At 41.4% G+C, this 17,696-nt stretch overlaps 1 protein-coding gene across 1 annotated transcript in view; it reads left to right on the top strand.

Annotated features, from left to right (window-relative positions):
- The window catches only part of TANGO6 (transport and golgi organization 6 homolog), a 186,107-nt gene that overhangs the window by 60,634 nt on the left and 107,777 nt on the right, over positions 1-17,696 (top strand). Inside the window, exons 12-14 of the mRNA XM_047712573.1 lie at positions 4,007-4,141; positions 12,533-13,042; positions 15,850-15,907. Coding sequence (XP_047568529.1) covers positions 4,007-4,141; positions 12,533-13,042; positions 15,850-15,907 — 703 coding nt within the window. The remainder of the gene's footprint in view (positions 1-4,006; positions 4,142-12,532; positions 13,043-15,849; positions 15,908-17,696) is intronic.

Here is a 17,696-nt window from a genome sequence, read left to right as displayed (position 1 = left end):
AGGAGGCCAGTGTAAATGGAGTGGAATGAGCAACATTTCCTTTTTTTGTCCTTTCAGAAAATTGCATCCCTTTGCACCTTTCGGTATTTGGATCTCTGTACTTGGCAGAGTAGAAGGGCTTTATGTGATTTTTTTTTTCTCATATATTAAAAGCACTTTTAACATGAGTAACACATGCTTACTGTAGAAACATTGAACAACAAAGAGCATAATTTAAGAAGTATGGACTCCGGATTAAAGATAGTGTATTGAACACATGTGTTTATTTGCTCCTTCTGGAAACCACAGGGGCCAACAGTGCAGAAAGGGACAGACAGCAGATAAAAGAGAATAACAACATTCGGAAACTGGAAAATAATAGCTGACCTAGCAACTCCAAAAATGGAGAGCTATGTGCCTGCATTGGGGAAAGTCAAGCAGCAGAGCACTATATATCAATGAAGCTGTTCACATTTTATTTTGAAAAGGAAAAAAACAACAACAACAAGCTACTTCTCATTGCAGAATACTGGAAGGAATGGATCAGCTAGATCAACTGAATTTAGAGCTTAAAACAGGTTGAAAGGCTCTGCAAGGTTCAGTAGACCCCTTGATTCCATCCTCAAGTTTGTACAAACACCTGCCCTTCCCAGAGAAAGCCTGGGGACCTATTCTTGAGAGAGGTTGAACTTGGGTGGCAGCAGCAGGCTGAAGAGCTTGAGGGTTAGGTTGCTATCTACAGACTTGACAGTGAGGCCTCAGCCCTCTCCCACTCGACTGCCAGGATGTTGGCAGCGCAGTTAAACATCCCCATAGGGAGAGGGTGATGATTTAGGGAATTACTGTCTGCAACGTGTCCAGAATGGTACCTGGTAAATAGTAAATGTCTAATGTTATTATTAAGCACCTAAACCAATGGAAGTGGTTGCCTCCGTAGAGCCACAAGTGGGATAGGGCACCGCTGGTTTTCATTATAAACTTTCAGGAATATGTGGCTTTTTAGACTATGTAACATTACAAAAATGGTTAAATAAAAAGTGAAAGTCCCGGGGCGCCTGGGTGGCTCAGAGGGTTAAGCCGCTGCGTTCGGCTCAGGTCATGATCTCAGGGTCCTGGGATCGAGTCCTGCATCGGGCTCTGCTCGCCAGGGAGCCTGCTTCCCTCTCTCTCTCTCTGCCTGCCTCGCCACCTATTTGTGATCTCTGTCAAATAAATAAATAAAATATTAAAAAAAATGAAAGTCTCTCCCTCCTCTCTACAACGTATGTAAATTCTAGAACACGCTTCAGTAACATACCTATCCTTGTGGCTGGCAGCCCACAAGGAAACAGGAAATGAGTAGTAGCCAGGAGGAGCTGTTGTCCAAATGGGTATGGTGGTTTTGTTGTTACAAGAAAAAAGCTTGGAGTAACACTTTATGGATGACAATAACAGCTGGCTATCATACCACAGTTTACAGCTCCTTAGGTGTTTTGCTTTTGTTTTTGGTTTTTTAAAAAATATACATACATACATACAGTTTCTTTCTTTTTTTTTTTTTTTAAAGATTTTATTTATTTGGGGCACCTGGGTGGCTCAGCGGGTTAAGCCGCTGCCTTCGGCTCAGGTCATGATCTCAGGGTCCTGGGATCGAGTCCCGCATCGGGCTCTCTGCTCGGCAGGGAGCCTGCTTCCCTCTCTCTCTCTCTCTTTGCCTGCCTCTCTGTCTACTTGTGATCTCTCTCTGTCAAATAAATAAAATCTTAAAAAAAAAAAAAAGATTTTATTTATTTATTTGACAGAGAGATCACAAGTAGGCAGAGAGGCGGGCAGAGAGAGAGGAAGGGAAGCAGGCTCCCCAGCGAGCAGAGAGCCCGATGTGGGACTCGGTCCGAGGATCCCGAGATCATGACCTGAGCCGAAGGCAGAGGCTTAACCTGCTGAGCCACCCATGTGCCCCAACAGTTTCTTTCTTAACAAAAATAGGATCATACTGCTAGTTTTGCAGCATCTTTTTTTTTTTTTTTTTGAGGAAGGCTTTAGAAAAAGTCGAAAGGCTAGATAGTTCTTTTCTAGCAATTTAACAATACATTTGTGCTGAAGTAGAAGATTCCTATAATCAAGGGGTGCTTTAGAAAACTCTTTGGAGGCAAAATAGGTGGCCCAAGATGATAAATGTAGCATTTTCTCTAGAAAGGCCACTGTCCTTAACTTCAAGTATCAGTAAAGTCTTAGGCTTGAGAGGGTGGTGAAAATCGCCATAACCAGCATTGTTCATTTCAGTAAGTGGAACTTTTAATAACCTTTCTAGTTTCCTGCCTTGCTCCAAAGACAAGTGGTAACAAGCCATCTTCCTGACTTTAAGCTCGCAATAAAGACTCTAGCACAGCTTGTGATTTGCCCAGAGAATTAAACATGCAAGCTTGCATGGTATTTTGAGGCTTATTATGACCTATCTCAGCTGTACCGCTTTCAAAATGATTTTTCCCTTTTGAGCCATTAATCCTGAATATGCGTGCGTGTGTGCATGCTTGCACGTGTGTGTGCGCGCATGCCCGGATGTGTGTGTGCTTTTATTCAGAGGTATTTCTACTTAAGGTGATTAATACAAGTGCAGTTAAAATGATGCTGACCAAATTAATTCCATTTAAAGCTTAGTTGTTAGCCAAATGCTGTATAAAATCTTAAATATTAATAATCTTAATCCTTTAAAAAATATCTGAAACTTCAAAAAAATGACGCTGGATCATTTGTAAGATTGTCTGGGGACTCAGTTCTGGATATAATTGAGCGCCTCTTCGCCCGTTCTTTGCTTACTAGAATCAGACTGTCATAACCAGGTTGGGTCAGGCGGGTCCTTGAGAAGGAAGCCTCATTATGAGAAGCAGATCTGAGGACCCTCTAAGATGGTCAGAAAGTATCAAGTCATTTTTCATTTTAATTTCCTGGCAAAATTCAATAAAAGTCAAGGATGTTGGATTAGTATATTAAAACATTCGGGAAAGTATCAGTGAGGTTTCTCCTTTATTGACTACATAACAGTCCTTTATTAAGGGAGTTATATATAATAACCTTAACGAGCTCACAGATTCTTTACCAAAAAATGAGGATGGGGGTGCCTGGCTGGCGTAGTCGGTCGAGCATACAACTCTTGATCATGGGGTCCTGAGTTTGAGCCCCACATTGGGAGTAGAGTTTACTTAAAAAAAAAAAAAGAGGGGCCACTTTTGTGGCTTAGTCTGTTCAGCATGTGCCTTCAGCTTAGGTCAGGATCCCAGGGTCCTGGGATCAAGCCCTGCATCGGGCTCCCTGTCCAGTGGGGATTGTGCTTCTCTCTGCCCCTCTCCTTCCACCCATTTCCCCACTTGTGCTCTCTCTCAAATAAATAAACTCTTAAAATAAAAAAGTGAGGGGCGCCTGGTTGGCTCAGTGGGTTAAAGTCTCTGCCTTCAGCTCAGGTCATGATCCCAGGGTCCTGGGATCGAGCCCCACATTGGGCTCTCTGCTCAGCGGGGAGCCTGCTTCCCCCTCTCTCTCTGCCTGCCTCTCTGCCTACTTCTGATCTCTGTCCATCAAATAAATAAATAAAATATTTTTTAAAAAAAAAGGTGAGGACAGGAACATTGACCTCCTAGAGTTGACATGAGATGTAGGTGATATTGGGCACCTAGAACACTGAGCACAGGGGCGTCTGGGTGACTCAGGGGGTTAAGCTTCTGCCTTTGGCTCAGGTCATGATCTCAGGGTCCTGGGATCGAGCCCCGCATCGGGCTCTCTGCTCAGCGGGGAGCCTGCTTCCCCCCCCACTCTCTGCCTGGCTCTCTGCCTACTTGTGATCTCTGTCTCTCTGTCAAATAAATAAAAAATATTAAAAAAAAAAAAAAAGAACACAGAGCACAGAACACTGAGCACCATGCCTGTTCTTGCAGGTTCTTGCCTTCATGATGTTGCTGAGGAAGACGGTGGGGATGTAGATATGACATGTGAAGAGAATTTTGAGATTCTTTTTCTTAGTTCTCACCAATTCTAAATTCCGTTTCTGTCTCAGGTTGTGGACTTCGTAGCAGCCACGCTGCAGCGAGCATGTGCAAGCCTGGCCCACCAGACACAGAGCACCGTGGAGTCACAGACACTGAGCATGTCCATGGGGCTGGTGGCCGTCATGCTGGGAGGAGCGGTTCAGGTGAGTGGCAGACATGAGCCAGAGTTGGATGGAGGGGGAAGAGAAGAGAGAAATGTGTTGCTTCCCTTCTCACCGTGTGAGAAATCAGAATGGACGTTGCGCTTAGGAGAACGAGGATAAACAGGTCAGGTTGTTAATGAGAATTCTCGCCGAAGTAGAGGACAAGAAAATTGTACCACTTCCACCTTATCACCCGCGTAGACTCTCAGAAGGGCGGGACTCTCTGTGACCTGGCACAAGCCTGGTTTGAAAATATTCGGCACAGTGTTGTGCATCTCTGGAGAATACTAGCTTCTCTCCCTTAATAAAGGGGCTCTGCACAGCTCAGCCCCTCTCCCTCCTGCTGTACTTGGGGGAAAACTTGTTTAAACTGCTGATTGCTTAGGACTCTACATGCAGCATGTTAAAGCCTTGTGTCCAGTGCATCTATTTTTTTTTTTTAAGATTTATTTATTTTAGAGAGAGTGAGAGAGAGACAGCACAAGTGAGGGGGCGGAGAGAGAGAGAGAGAGAGAATCTCAAGCAGACTCCACACCGAGCACAGAACCTGACGTAGGGCTCCGTCCAAGGACCCTGAGACCATGACCTGAGCCAAAACCAAGAGTCAGGCACTGAACCAGCTGTGCCACCCGGGCGCCCCGAGTGCATGTACGTTTTACATACTTAATTTATAATATTTAAATTCATTCACTCAAAAAATATTTGTTGCTTATTGCTGTGTGTCTGCTGAGGGCCTGGGAATCCTGCCATGGATGAAGCAAACATGTTCCCTACCCTCATGTAGTTTATAGGCAGTGAGGAGTCAGACACTAAAGGACTATTCAAAAAATATACTTAGAGGGCGCCTGGGTGGCTCAGTGGGTTAAGCCACTGCCTTCGGCTCAGGTCATGATCTCAGGGTCCTGGGATCGAGTCCCGCATCGGGCTCTCTGCTCAGCAGGAAGCCTGCTTCCCTTCCTCTCTCTCTGCCTGCCTCTCTGCCTACTTGTGATCTCTCTCTGTCAAACAAATAAATAAAAATCTTTAAAAAAAAAAAAGAAAGAAAGAAAAAAAAATACTTAGAATTGAATGCAGTGCCTGAAAAGAGAAGAGGAAGGTACGAGGAGAACATAACATCTAACGTAGGCTGGAAAGGTTTCACTGAGGGAGTACCAGTTTAAGCTGAGACTTGAACGGTGAGTAGGGGTTTGGGGCTGTATGTGGTGCAGGTGGAGGCAACTCTTTCAGTCAGACAAAGGCTGGGAAGCAGGAAGGAGTTCGGTATCCTTAAATACTGATGGAATACAAGTGTAGCTGAACTGTAGAGACCAAGGGTCAGAGCAGTGCTAGACAAGGAGGGAGGAGGCTGTGCGTGCGTGTGTGTGTGTGTTAGGAAACTGAGAAAGCAGAATAAGCTTAGTGCAAATATAATGAAATCTGACCCAAAATCAGACGGTCATAACTCTTAGCAATGAGAGGGGAGTCCTCTGGGAATGGATTTTTTAACTTGAAAATTCAAATCTGATACTGATTTGTGATATATTAGAATTTGCCTCCTTTTAGCCTGTCCTTAAGACAAAAAGGAATTTTATTTGGGCCTGTTGTAAGGTGAAGCCCATTTCTTGGTAGATTTACTCAGTACTTCAGATTTATATTTTCCAAGTAGTTTGAACAAATTAATTTTAGTTCCGTTTCTCAAGTCCTATTATATCCCTGCTGTTAGAATGATCAAGCAGGGATTCACCAACCGAATAGTTTTTCTTAGGTTGTGTTGTTATTGGATTTAGTTGGCCTGACTGGTTTTTGTTTTTCTGGTTGAGTATTAAGAATAGTTTTGTTTCCATAAGTTGAGGATTTTTTTGCTTTTCCCTTATTTAATACTTAGAATTTATGTCACATCTCAAATAGAAAAGAGAACACAGATATTTCCATTTCCCTTTCTAGAGGCCCGTTGTTGGGGGACTGGCAATATAAATTAGTCATGTTTTAAGATAGATTCACCTGACTGATACAAATGTACATCCCATACCTGTCCCTGCCCTTCCATGAGCCATCCTGACTCACTGATTACATCCTGGATTCTTCTGACTTTGCATTTAGTTAAGTGAACTTAAACACGTTACCCCTTTACTTTTGACCTAGATCTGTTGGTTTTTTTTTTTTTCCTCTTTTATCCATGGATTCATAAGGGGCTTGTATAGTAATGCTGGGTTTTCTGTTTTTGTATTAGGAAAAAAAGTCATGATTCTTAATTATGTTTTCAGACAGTCACTGTCAAGCAAAGGCTTTTGCTTCATAGTCTAGATTATATTATACCTACCTCCGATTAGAGTTCATCGTTTTAGCTAATGAAACAGAATCTAACAACATTTAAACCTTTCTTTCCTTTCTAACTTGTGTAATTAAGTTGATTATTAGAACATAGTGTCTGGGAAGAAGAGTTAATTTGGAGAAAGCCTAGGTCTAGGATTGCTAATTAGACGTATTATTCCAAACTCATTTTCTAAATTTCACAGTTGGTCATCAGTAACTTTCCTGTCCCTTTAGGAAGCAGTTTCCTTTTTTTTTTTTTTTTTTAAAGATTTTATTTATTTATTTGACAAACAGAGATTACAAGTAGACAAAGAGGCAGGCACAGAGAGTCAGGGAAGCAGGCTCACTGCTGAGCAGAGAGCCCGATGTGGGGCTCGATTCCAGGACCCTGGGATCATGACCTGAGCCAAAGGCAGAGACTTTAACCCACTGAGCCACCCAGGCGCCCCAGGAAACAGTTTCTTAATGTTGTTCCAGGGCCCATCAGGTCCCCTAAAGCACTGCTGCATGGAGCTGATCTGAGCTTGAGGCTTAAGGTGGTGGGACTGGGACTTGAACCCAAATCTTGATATCTCATACTACGTTTTCTGAGAGTATCATAGAGTGAACTCATTCAAGAAATATTTATCATGTGCCTCTCTGTCCTCATGGAGTTTATCTTCTAGTGGCTATAATTAAGCCAGTGAATTCTTTTTTTTTTTTTAAGATTTTATTTATTTATTTGACAGCAGAGAGGCAGGCAGAGAGAGAGGGGGAAGCAGGCTCCCTGCTGAGCAGAGAGCCCAATGTGGGGCTCGATCCCAGGACCCCGGGATCATGACCCAAGCCGAAGGCAGAGGCTTTAACCCACTGAGCCACCCAAGCGCCCCAAGCCAGTGAATTCTTAATTAAAAAAAAAAAAAAGATTCACATTTCCATATCTCATGTGTTGCTCATTATAAAACAGGCTGTACTGCATGCTGACTTAGAACCAAAACAAAAATACCACTTGTAAATAAGTTCATGACATTATAAATAAGAACTGGACATGTAAACTACTCAGCTAAATATCTGAAGAAACATAGATGATACATAGAAATGAGAGCACAAAGAATAAACATAAGTAATTTTTGGAACTAGGAATTTTTAGGTCAGAATTTTATTCCTAGAAGAGACTCTTGAATTCTTCCAAAATAGTCATTCTCACTGGAGCAGGACAAGGCAGGATGAGAATTTGTATGCCCCATAGGTGAACTTTGTAAAGCCTCATGTGGGACTTTTTCAGTGGACACATGCCCTCCTCTGGCTGTCAGTTGGTTCTCATATGTTTACCTCTGCTAGCAAGCTCCCTCCCACCACTCACTACTCTCACTCCCATCCCTACCGGTCCAACCCCCAGTTCTTAAATTTGAAAACTTGCAGAATTTCAGAACTCCCCATCTAACTGGTTCATGCCTGACACCCTGAAGGAAATCATAGACGTAGGCTGACATAGCTCTGCTCATTCCGCTCCTGAAGTATTCTAGAGACTCTGGAAGAGACAAAGCCAGATAAAGGAAATCTGTCACTCGCTTGAGGGCTTCAGGCCTCAGGGCCTTCTATATGGAATTCTGAAGTCTAGATATGAGATCTGTGCTGAGAAGCAGTGACAAGACTAGAAATGAGGGCTATATGGTTAATTCTCAATTTTGATATGGTCCTCGGTGACCCTTGAAAAATAATTAATAATTACTCAGTGGTTCCATTTTCTCATCTATCAATTAAATGAATATTACTTTATACCTCAAAAATTTTTTGAACATTTGGGGCGCCTGGGTGGCTCAGTGGGTTAAAGCCTCTGCCTTCAGCTCAGGTCATGGTCCCAGGGTCGTGGGATTGAGCCCCGCATCGGGCTCTCTGCTCAGCAGGGAGCCTGCTTCCTCCTCTCTCTCTGCCTGCTTCTCTGTGATCTCCGTCTGTCAAATAAATAAAATCTTAAAAAAAAATTTTTTTTGAACATTTATGAACAAAATAGTTGGCACCTATAGTCTTGGATCTCCCTGATTATTCTCATCATGGGAAATCTATAGGATTGTGAAGCTGAAAGAATGCACAACTTTAATCTTAAGCCTTATAAACTACTGGATTGAAATCCACCTACTTGCCTATGATGATTAGAGAAGTTACCCAATTGAGTAAGATGAATCCCACAATGACTAAGAAGTTTGAAAATTGGAGGAGAAGATGATTGGGTTTTTTATTATTAGACTAATTTTTTAGAGCAGCTTTGGATGCACAGCAAAATTGAGCAGGAGGTACGACTTCCCACATACCTCCTGCCCCACAGAGCACAGCCTCCCCTGCTAGCAACATTCTACACAGGAGTGGTACGTTTATTACCATCAATGATTCTACATTGACACATCATTATCACTCACAGTCTATAGTTTACTAGTTTACATTATGGTTCACTCTTGGTATTGTGTACTCTCTGGGTTTTGACAAATGGATAATGACATGTATCTATTATTATAATATCATTCATAACAGTTTCACTGCCCTTAAAATTCTTTGTGCTCTGCCTATTCATCTCTCCCATCAAACCCTTGGCGACCACTGATTTTACTGTTTCCATAGTTTTGTCTTTTCCAGAATGTAGCTCAGTTGAGATCACATACTATGTAGCCTTTCCATACTAGCTGCTTTCACTTAGTAATATGCATTTAAGGTTCGTCCATGTCTCTCAGGTTTGATAGCTCATTTGTTTTTAGTGCTGAATAATATTCCATGGTCTGGATGTACCACAATCTATTTATCCCTTCACCTACTAAAGGACATCTTGGTTGCCTCCAAGTTTTGGCAATTACGAATAAAGCTGCTATAAACATCTATGTGCAGGTTTTTGTATGGACATAAGTTTTCAAGTCATTTGGGTGAATACCAAGGAGCTCAGTTGCTGGAGCATATGGTGAGAGTATGTTTAGTTTTGTAAGAAACTGCCAAACTGTCTTGCAAAAGTGGCTGTATCATTTTGCATTCCCACCAACAATGAATGAGAACTCCTCTTGCTTCACATCCTCACCAGCATGCGGTGTTGTCAGTGTTGTGGATTTTAGTCATTTTAAGAGGTGTGTAATGGGATCTTGTTTTAATTTGTGATTCTCTGATGACCTGCGATGTTGAGCGTCTCTTCGTATGCTGTATATCTAATGTGTCTTCTTTGGTGAGGACTCTCTTCAGGTCTTTTGCCCACTTGTAAACTGGGTTGTTTGTTTTCTTATTATTGAGTTTTAAGAGTTCTTTGTGTATTTTGGATAACCATCCTTTATCAGATATGTCTTTTGCAAATATTTCCTCTTAGTCCGGAACATGTCTTTCTCTTAACATTGTCTTTTGCAGAGTAAAAGTTTAAAAATTTTTAAATTTTAATGAGATCTAGTTTATCAGTTATTTCTTTCATGGATTTTTTTCTTTGATATTTTTTCTAAAAAAGACAGTGCCATGCTCGAAGTCATCTAGATTTTCTCTTACATTATCTTGCAAGAATTTTATAGTTTTGCATTTTACATTTAAGTCTGTGATCCATTTTGAGCTAATTTTTGTGATAGTGTAAAGTCTGTGTCTAAATTCGTTTGTTGGCAGGTCTTTCTGCCTATGGATCTTCTCCCTGTGCTATAATAAAAACACCTTCTTGCGCTGAAAAAAAAAATTCCTTCTTTTGCACATGAATGTCTAGTTGTTCAAGCACCACTTATTGAAAAGTCTGCCTTTTCTCCCTTCTGTTAACTTTGTTCTTTTGTCAGGACTATTCTGGAATCACTGAATTGCACAGATGAAACTAATGTAACATCGTGTGTCAATTGTACTTCAGTTAAAAAATCTTAAAAGATCAATTGACTATATATAGGTCTCTTTCTGGATTCTCTATTTTGTTCCATTGGTCTATTTGTCTTTTTTTTTTTTTTTTAAGATTTTATTCATTTATTTGTCAGAGAGAGGGAGAGAGAGCAAGCACAGGCAGACAGAATGGCAGGCAGAGGCAGAGGGAGAAGCAGGCTCCCCGATGAGCAAGGAGCCCGATGTGGGACTCGATCCCAGGACGCTGGGATCATGACCTGAGCCGAAGGCAGCTGCTTAACCAACTGAGCCACCCAGGCGTCCCTGTCTTTTTTTTTTTTTTTTAAGAATAAATTACTGTATACAGTTGAGATAAAAAGAGGCCATGCATTATAGCTGTAAGTAGATACTCCCATTTCAGATGCTTAAAAAACAAATGTCCATGATACTACATCTGTTACTATCTATTACTAAAATATCTTTCCCAGTTCCACAGATTCCTGATGAAATTGGCCCTTTTCTTAGATAACATATATTTTTGTTCTGGACATGCATATTCTCTTCTTCCTTTAAGATATAGTAATATTGGAATGGTCAGTTGTCGTACACTTGCAGATAGGTTAACATATGTCGCAAAGCTAGAAATTTTCCTGTCTGTCCATTTTGCATAGTTCCTAATTATTTAAACAAAGAAATCTGAGGGAAGCGTATGGTGAAATTCTACAGGTACAAGCCGGACATGAACCTCAGGTTTTAATTTACTTGGAAGGGAGGTGGTGGGGGAAATAAACAGTTACAGTTCTGTGGATGTAGAGTTTAAATGAGAATATTATATAGGTCTCACAAAGACGGTTGGTTGGTTGGTTGGTTGGTTGGATAATGAGACGAGTGAGTACGTGAGTAATGAATAACTTCACCTTGTTCTAACAAGGATTTAAGATCTGCAGGGTTTTCAGATATCAGGGACTAATGAAGCCTCATATGATAATATTCCTAGTGTTTTCAAACAGAAAAGGGTTATCATTGATTCTTGTTTCTCTACTGACTGCATATGTACTTTTCCTAGTAAGGCATGTGACATTATAGCACAGAGCTTCTGGAGAGAATAAAACCTTACGTAACTTCACTCTCACTTCCTGGGAGAAATTCCCTCTTGCTAGTTACTGTCCCAATCCCTTCCAGACGTATGATGTCCTTGAGTGCTGAAAATGTTGTTAAGAGCTGTTTTATTTATTCAATTGCGACTGTATAGGGGATTAGGTAAGGGTGCAGACTCTGGAGCCAGACTTACTGAATTCATGTCTTACCATCTTCCAGTTGTGTGAGCTCGTACATGTTACTTAACTCTTCTGTGTCTCAGTTTCCCCCATTTATATAATGTAGAGAGTAGTTATAGCTAGGTCATAGGGATATGAATATGTGTGGGTTTTTTTGTTTATCATATTTTGTCTTAAAACATTTACCTAGCAAATAACTTTAAAAAATGATTAAAAAACATTTACATAGCAGTATATGTTGGACACTAAGTACTTTGCTAATATTAACTTGCCTTTTTATAGTAAAAGGTACATAAAAGTGAAAAAAAAAATAGTATGAGAAAAAAGATAATAAAAGTCAAAACATAATAATCTAGAAAAGAATGTCGCCCTCTGACTGGGTATGACAATCTGATACGATAAGAATAGCTGTACTAGATAATTGTCTACAAAGGATGTAAACAAGCTGTTCTCAGAAAAAGAAATCCAAGCAGCTAATAAACATGAAAGGATGCTTAACAGCCCTGGCAGGTAGTCTGGCTAATGCAAATTAAAACCATAAGATAACCATGTTTTTCTCACCAGGTTGTAAAAATTAAGTGTAGGGGCGCCTGGGTGGCTCAGTGGGTTGAGCCGCTGCCTTCGGCTCGGGTCATGATCTCAGAGTCCTGGGATCGAGCCCCGCATCGGGCTCTCTGTTCGGCAGGGAGCCTGCTTCCTCCTCTCTCTGCCTGCCTCTCTGCCTACTTGTGATCTCTCTCTGTCAAATAAATAAATAAAAATCTAAAAAAAAAAAAAAATTAAGTGTAATCATATTCATCACTGGTGTATTTTTAACTCAGAAAAGTACCCGCTCAGGGTATGTATTTAGTAAGCATTAGCTGTGTTTATTCAGCCATAGTTGCCAAGAGCTAGACTATGCTGATCACACCATGGATAAGATATGCTCCCTGCTCCTCTAACTCAGAATATCTGTTTCCCTGTGCTCACGCATTGTTAACATCTGTTATATTAATTTCGGTTTGGCATTTTTCATTTCATCTTGTAGTTGAAGTCAAGTGATTTTGCTGTCCTGAAGCAGTTGCTGCCTTTGTTGGAGAAGGTCTCCAAGGTATACCCTGACCCTGTCATCCAGGAGCTCGCCATCGATCTCCGTATCACCATCTCTACCCATGGGGCCTTTTCCACTGAGGCTGTCAGTGTGGCTGCCCAAAGTACCCTGAACAAAAAGGATCCAGAAGGGAAGATAGAAGAGCAGCAACAAAGCATTCATGAAAGTTACAACGATGAGTCTCACCGCAAACAACAGCAAGGCCATGAGAAATCCAAACAAACGGGCCTGAAATCTAGTGCTCCACTCATTCCTCAGGAGGTCAGTGAGCCCAGAGCCACTACAAACCAGAAATCTGGAAGTGTAACCACAGACCAGCTCCAGGGGGTTCTTTTATCAGCTTATGATCCTCAGATTCCAACCCGGGCTGCTGCTCTGCGAACTCTTTCCTGCTGGATAGAGCGGAGAGAAACAAAAGCCCTTGAGATGCAAGAGAAGCTTCTCAAGGTGAGTAGAACACAGGGGCAAAACACACGCACACAGAGTGCGGCAGCTTTCCAGGAGCCTTAACTGTGTATCAAGCACTGCCCTGGACTACCCTGAGGGAAGTTATAATTGTTCTGATGAGGCAAGACTTAGACACAAGAAAGACTTAGATAACCACCTGAGACCACTCAGTTGAGCATGAACAGGAAAGAAAAGGGGATGGAACATCATGACCATATTTCCAAGAAGCCACTTATATATAAGATTTTTATTTATTTATTTGACAGGGAGTGAGAGAGAGAGAGAGAGAGTGCGCGCACAGAGGGAGAGTGAGAGGGAGAAGCAGACTCCCTGCTGAACAGGGAGCTCGACACTGGGCTCCATCCCAGGACCCTGAGATCATGACCTGAGCCGAAGGCAGATGCTTAACTGAATGAGCCATCCAGGTGCCCCTGTTTTTTTCTGGGCCCCTTTTAAGAGGGGACTCATACAGAACTGGGCCTTCCCTTTCCCCCGAGCCTCCCTGCCTTCTCCCTCCATCAAGGTGAAGAAGCTGTTCTTTACATGGAAGATGTATGTGGGAGAAAATGTGTGCTGAGCTGAGGATCATTTTCCTTTTGTGGGAGTTTGCCTGACCTCAATATGGGTTAGAGATTAAGAGCAAAGGAGCTGGGGGCGCCTGAGTGGCTCAGTCATTAAGCATCTGCCTTCTGCTCAGGTCATGATCCCAAGGTCCTGAGATGGAGCCCTGCATCAGGCTCCTTGCTCAGCAGGGAGTCTGCTTCTCCCTCTCCCACTCCCCCTGCTTGTGTTCCCTCTCTCGCTGTCTCTCTATCAAATAAATAAATAAAATCTTAGGGGAAAAAAAAAGAGCAGAGGGTCTAGAGACTACTGATCAAATCCCAGATGAGTTTCTTGGACAAGTCATTTAAATTTTCTGAGTCTCAATTTCTACATCTGTAAAGTGAGGGTAATAACAATAGGACCCACTTTATGTATCAAGATTTAGGGGCACCTGGCTGGCTCAGTCGGTACAGTATACAACTCTTGATCATGGGGTTGTGAATTTGAACCCCACATTGGGTGTAAAGATAACTTAAAAACAAAATCTTAAAAAAAAAGAAAGATTTAAAATAAAATAGTCCATGTGTGGGCCACTGGCTGGCTCCGTTGGTAGAGCAGGCAACTCTTGATCTCGGGGTTTTGAGGTTGAGCCCCACGTTGGGCATAGAACTTACTTAAAATAAATTAAAAAATAAAAATAAAGTAAGAGACTTTAGAGGGAATGAATGCAGCCCTGCTGACACCTTGGAGAAGAAAAAACAGTCTGTGTAAAGCACTAGTTCTAGTGATCAGCACATAATGAGCATCCCGTAAGGGTTCAGTCATTATCATTATTATTATTATCATCTCTTTCGTACACTTTAGCTATTAGATGAAGAGTTATAATTCTGGTTAAAAACATTTATCTTTACTCACCAAAGAATTAGAATGATTAGTATAATAATAATAACTGCTGTTGGGGGCATTGGGTGGCACACAGTTAAGTGTCTGACTCTTGGTTTTGGCTCAGGTCATGATCTCAGCGTCGTGGGATAGAGCCCCGCATCTGGCTCTGTGCTCAGTGCAGAGTCTGCTTGAGTTTCTCTATCCCTTTCCCTCTTCCCTTTCCTGCCTCAAATAAGTTAATAGTAGTAATAGTAACGACAGCTGCTGTTTATTGAGCCAGATCCTGTATCTTCTAGATATTATCTCCAGTCCTCATAACAGCTGCAAATTGGTATTATCCCCATTTTATAGATGAGCAATCCAAGGCCTAGAAATGTGCCAAGGATCTGCTGCCTTTGAAATATTGCTGAAAACATCAAAGTATATATCTCCTTTGAGCAGTCATCAAAAATATTCTCTTTATTCCTGTGGTTACTACCCTGGATTAAACTTCCTTCACTTACCTGGTCCCACCCCTCCAACCTGGCCCTCTTTCTAGTTTCACTAATTTAGGCTCTCCCTAACATGCTGCGGATGTGGGCACTAGCAGCATCAACTTGCTATCAAGAATCACTGTGCCAGCAAAGGATGCATCACTGTAGATGGAACAGATACCCCTTCCTCCCCCAGATACCAAGCAGGAGGCCCTTGAGAACATGGCCACCATCTTTCTCTGGCACTCATATTAGGGCCTAAACCTAACATGTCACTATCATATTTTCTAGATAAGCAGTACCCTCCGCAATTGACACACCCTGGTGTGTTCCTAAACTGTGAGATAATCTTTGGAAAATTATTTGTACCTAACGTCAATTGAAGTGCCGAAATTTGCAAAGGTTTAAAAAAATAAATTAGATCACATTCTTATTCCAATAACATCTCTGTCTATCACTTGTATTCCCATACACTTTCTGAGTGCAAGAGAAAAGGATCAAATTATAGCAAATATGCCATCAATTGGACCTAACTCCAAACATGGCATCTTGTGTGTTATGACTTGTAGTGTATCTTAACACAGATGAGAATGTTGTCTACCATGGGCAGTAGTGGAGAAGATGTTGAGGATTTTTCTTCCAGATTTTGGTTTTCATGCCTACATCTGGTATATACTTAGCCACTTCAGGAAGTATCTCCCCCAAACTTGCCACCCTTCTTTAGCTATTATAAAAATGGGACTTCAACCATATATGCTGTTTTCCTGCAAGATTGTGAAGTCAGACCAATGTCTAGCTAAGACAAACAAGAAGAAAAGCATTTATTCTTTTGAGGATGCTCTAAGGGCCTCTCATATCTTGCTTGCTCTTTGTGAATCATATCACTACTCTCTTTTGTGGTTCCAGATATTCTTGGAGAACTTGGAGCATGAGGACACCTTTGTATATCTGTCTGCTATTCAGGGTAAGTTAGTCCTGGTTAAAGGACTTTGAGTCTGTGGACCAAATATTATAGCATGTATGTTTGCACAAAATCTCTAAAGTCGTGGAACCACAAGGTCATTTTGCCATCTTCCTGCCTCCTAGCTATTTAAGTCATAATAATAATATTCCTGGATGGCTCCCTAAGGGTTCTCATAGAATTTCAGTGATAATGATGAGGAGGTCTTCATTATTCTTTTTTTTTTTTAAAGATTTTATTTATTTATTTGACAGACAGAGATCACAAATAGGCAGAGAGGCAGGCAGAGAGAGACGGGGAAACAGGCTCCCTGCCGAGCAGAGAACCTGTTGCGGAGTTCGACCCCAGGACCCTGAGATCATGACTTGAGCCAAAGGCAGAGGCTCAACCCACTGAGCCACCCAGGCACCCCATTCATTATTCTTTAGATTAAAGTACATTTCTTCCCATTCAATGAGGTAAAAAATGGCTCACACATGAAGTCTCATTACCTTAACCTTTTATGTACTTGACTACTGCTAGAATGCACCCTTGCTTTCTCTTTAAACTAAAAGAATCTCATAGTGGGGGCACCTGGTTGGCTCAGTTGGTCAAGCATCTGCCTTCGGCTCAGGTCATGATCCTGAGTCCTAGGATAGAGCCCCACATTGGGCTCCCTGCTCAGCAGGAGCATGCTTCTCCCTGTCCCACTGCCTGCTGCTCCCCTTGCTTTTGCTCTTTCTGTCAAATAAGTAAGTAAAATCTTTTTTTTTTTATATTTTATTTATTTATTTGACAGACAGAGATCACAAGTAGGCAGAGAGGCAGGCAGAGAGAGAGGAGGAAGCAGGCTCCCCGCTGAGCAGAGAGCCCAATGCGGGGCTCGATCCCAGGACCCTGGGATCATGACCTGAGCTGAAGGCAGAGGCTTTAACCCACTGAGCCACCCAGGTGCCCCAAGTAAGTAAAATCTTAAAAAAAAAAAAAAATAATAATAATAATAAAATAAAGGCTCATAAAAGAATCTCATAGTATATTTTTTCATCGAAATGTTTTTTGCAATAATTTTATTTCTCTTTTGTGATTCTTTATTCTCCCCATCTCCATTAATTTGTGGATTCCAAATCTTTTTTTGAAGATTTTATTTATTTATTTTGAGAGAGAGAGAGAGAGAGAGAGAGAGAGCATGAATGAGCCAAAAGGTGGAAACAACACAGATACCCATCAACTGATGAATGGGGAAACAAACTGTACTTTATCCATACAGTGGAATGTTATTCAGTCCTTACAAAAAGGAAATACTGAAACATGTTATGGAAGGGATGAACCTTGAAAAACATCGTAAGTGCAAGAAGCCAGTCACAGAAGACCACATATTATACTATTCCTTTATAAGAAACATGCAAAATAGGGAAATTTTTTTTCCAGAATAGGGAAAGTTATAGGGACAGAAACTAAATAAGTAGTTGCCTAGGGCTGGTGGGAAAGGGGAGAGCATTGGGAGGTAATAGCTGAAGGGTAAGGATTGATTTTTGGGGTGATGAAAACATTCTAAAATTGACAGTGATGATTATTGCACAACTCTGTCAGTATTGTAGGAACCATTGAATTGTATACTTTAAATTGGCAAATATTACGATATGTGAGTTATATCTCAATAAACTATTACCAGAAAAATTAAAATTTAATAAAGGTGGGGAGGGATAAAACTGTCAGAGCTTAAGAAGCTATGATGATTAAATGTAATATGGTAGATAGGATCCTGGAACAGAAAAAGGGCATTCAGGAAAAACAGAGAGAATCTGAGTAAATT

The sequence above is a fragment of the Lutra lutra genome, chromosome 17, assembly GCF_902655055.1.
Source record: "Lutra lutra chromosome 17, mLutLut1.2, whole genome shotgun sequence".
Lineage (NCBI taxonomy): Eukaryota > Metazoa > Chordata > Mammalia > Carnivora > Mustelidae > Lutra > Lutra lutra.
This window is presented reverse-complemented; position numbering and strand designations above follow the sequence as displayed.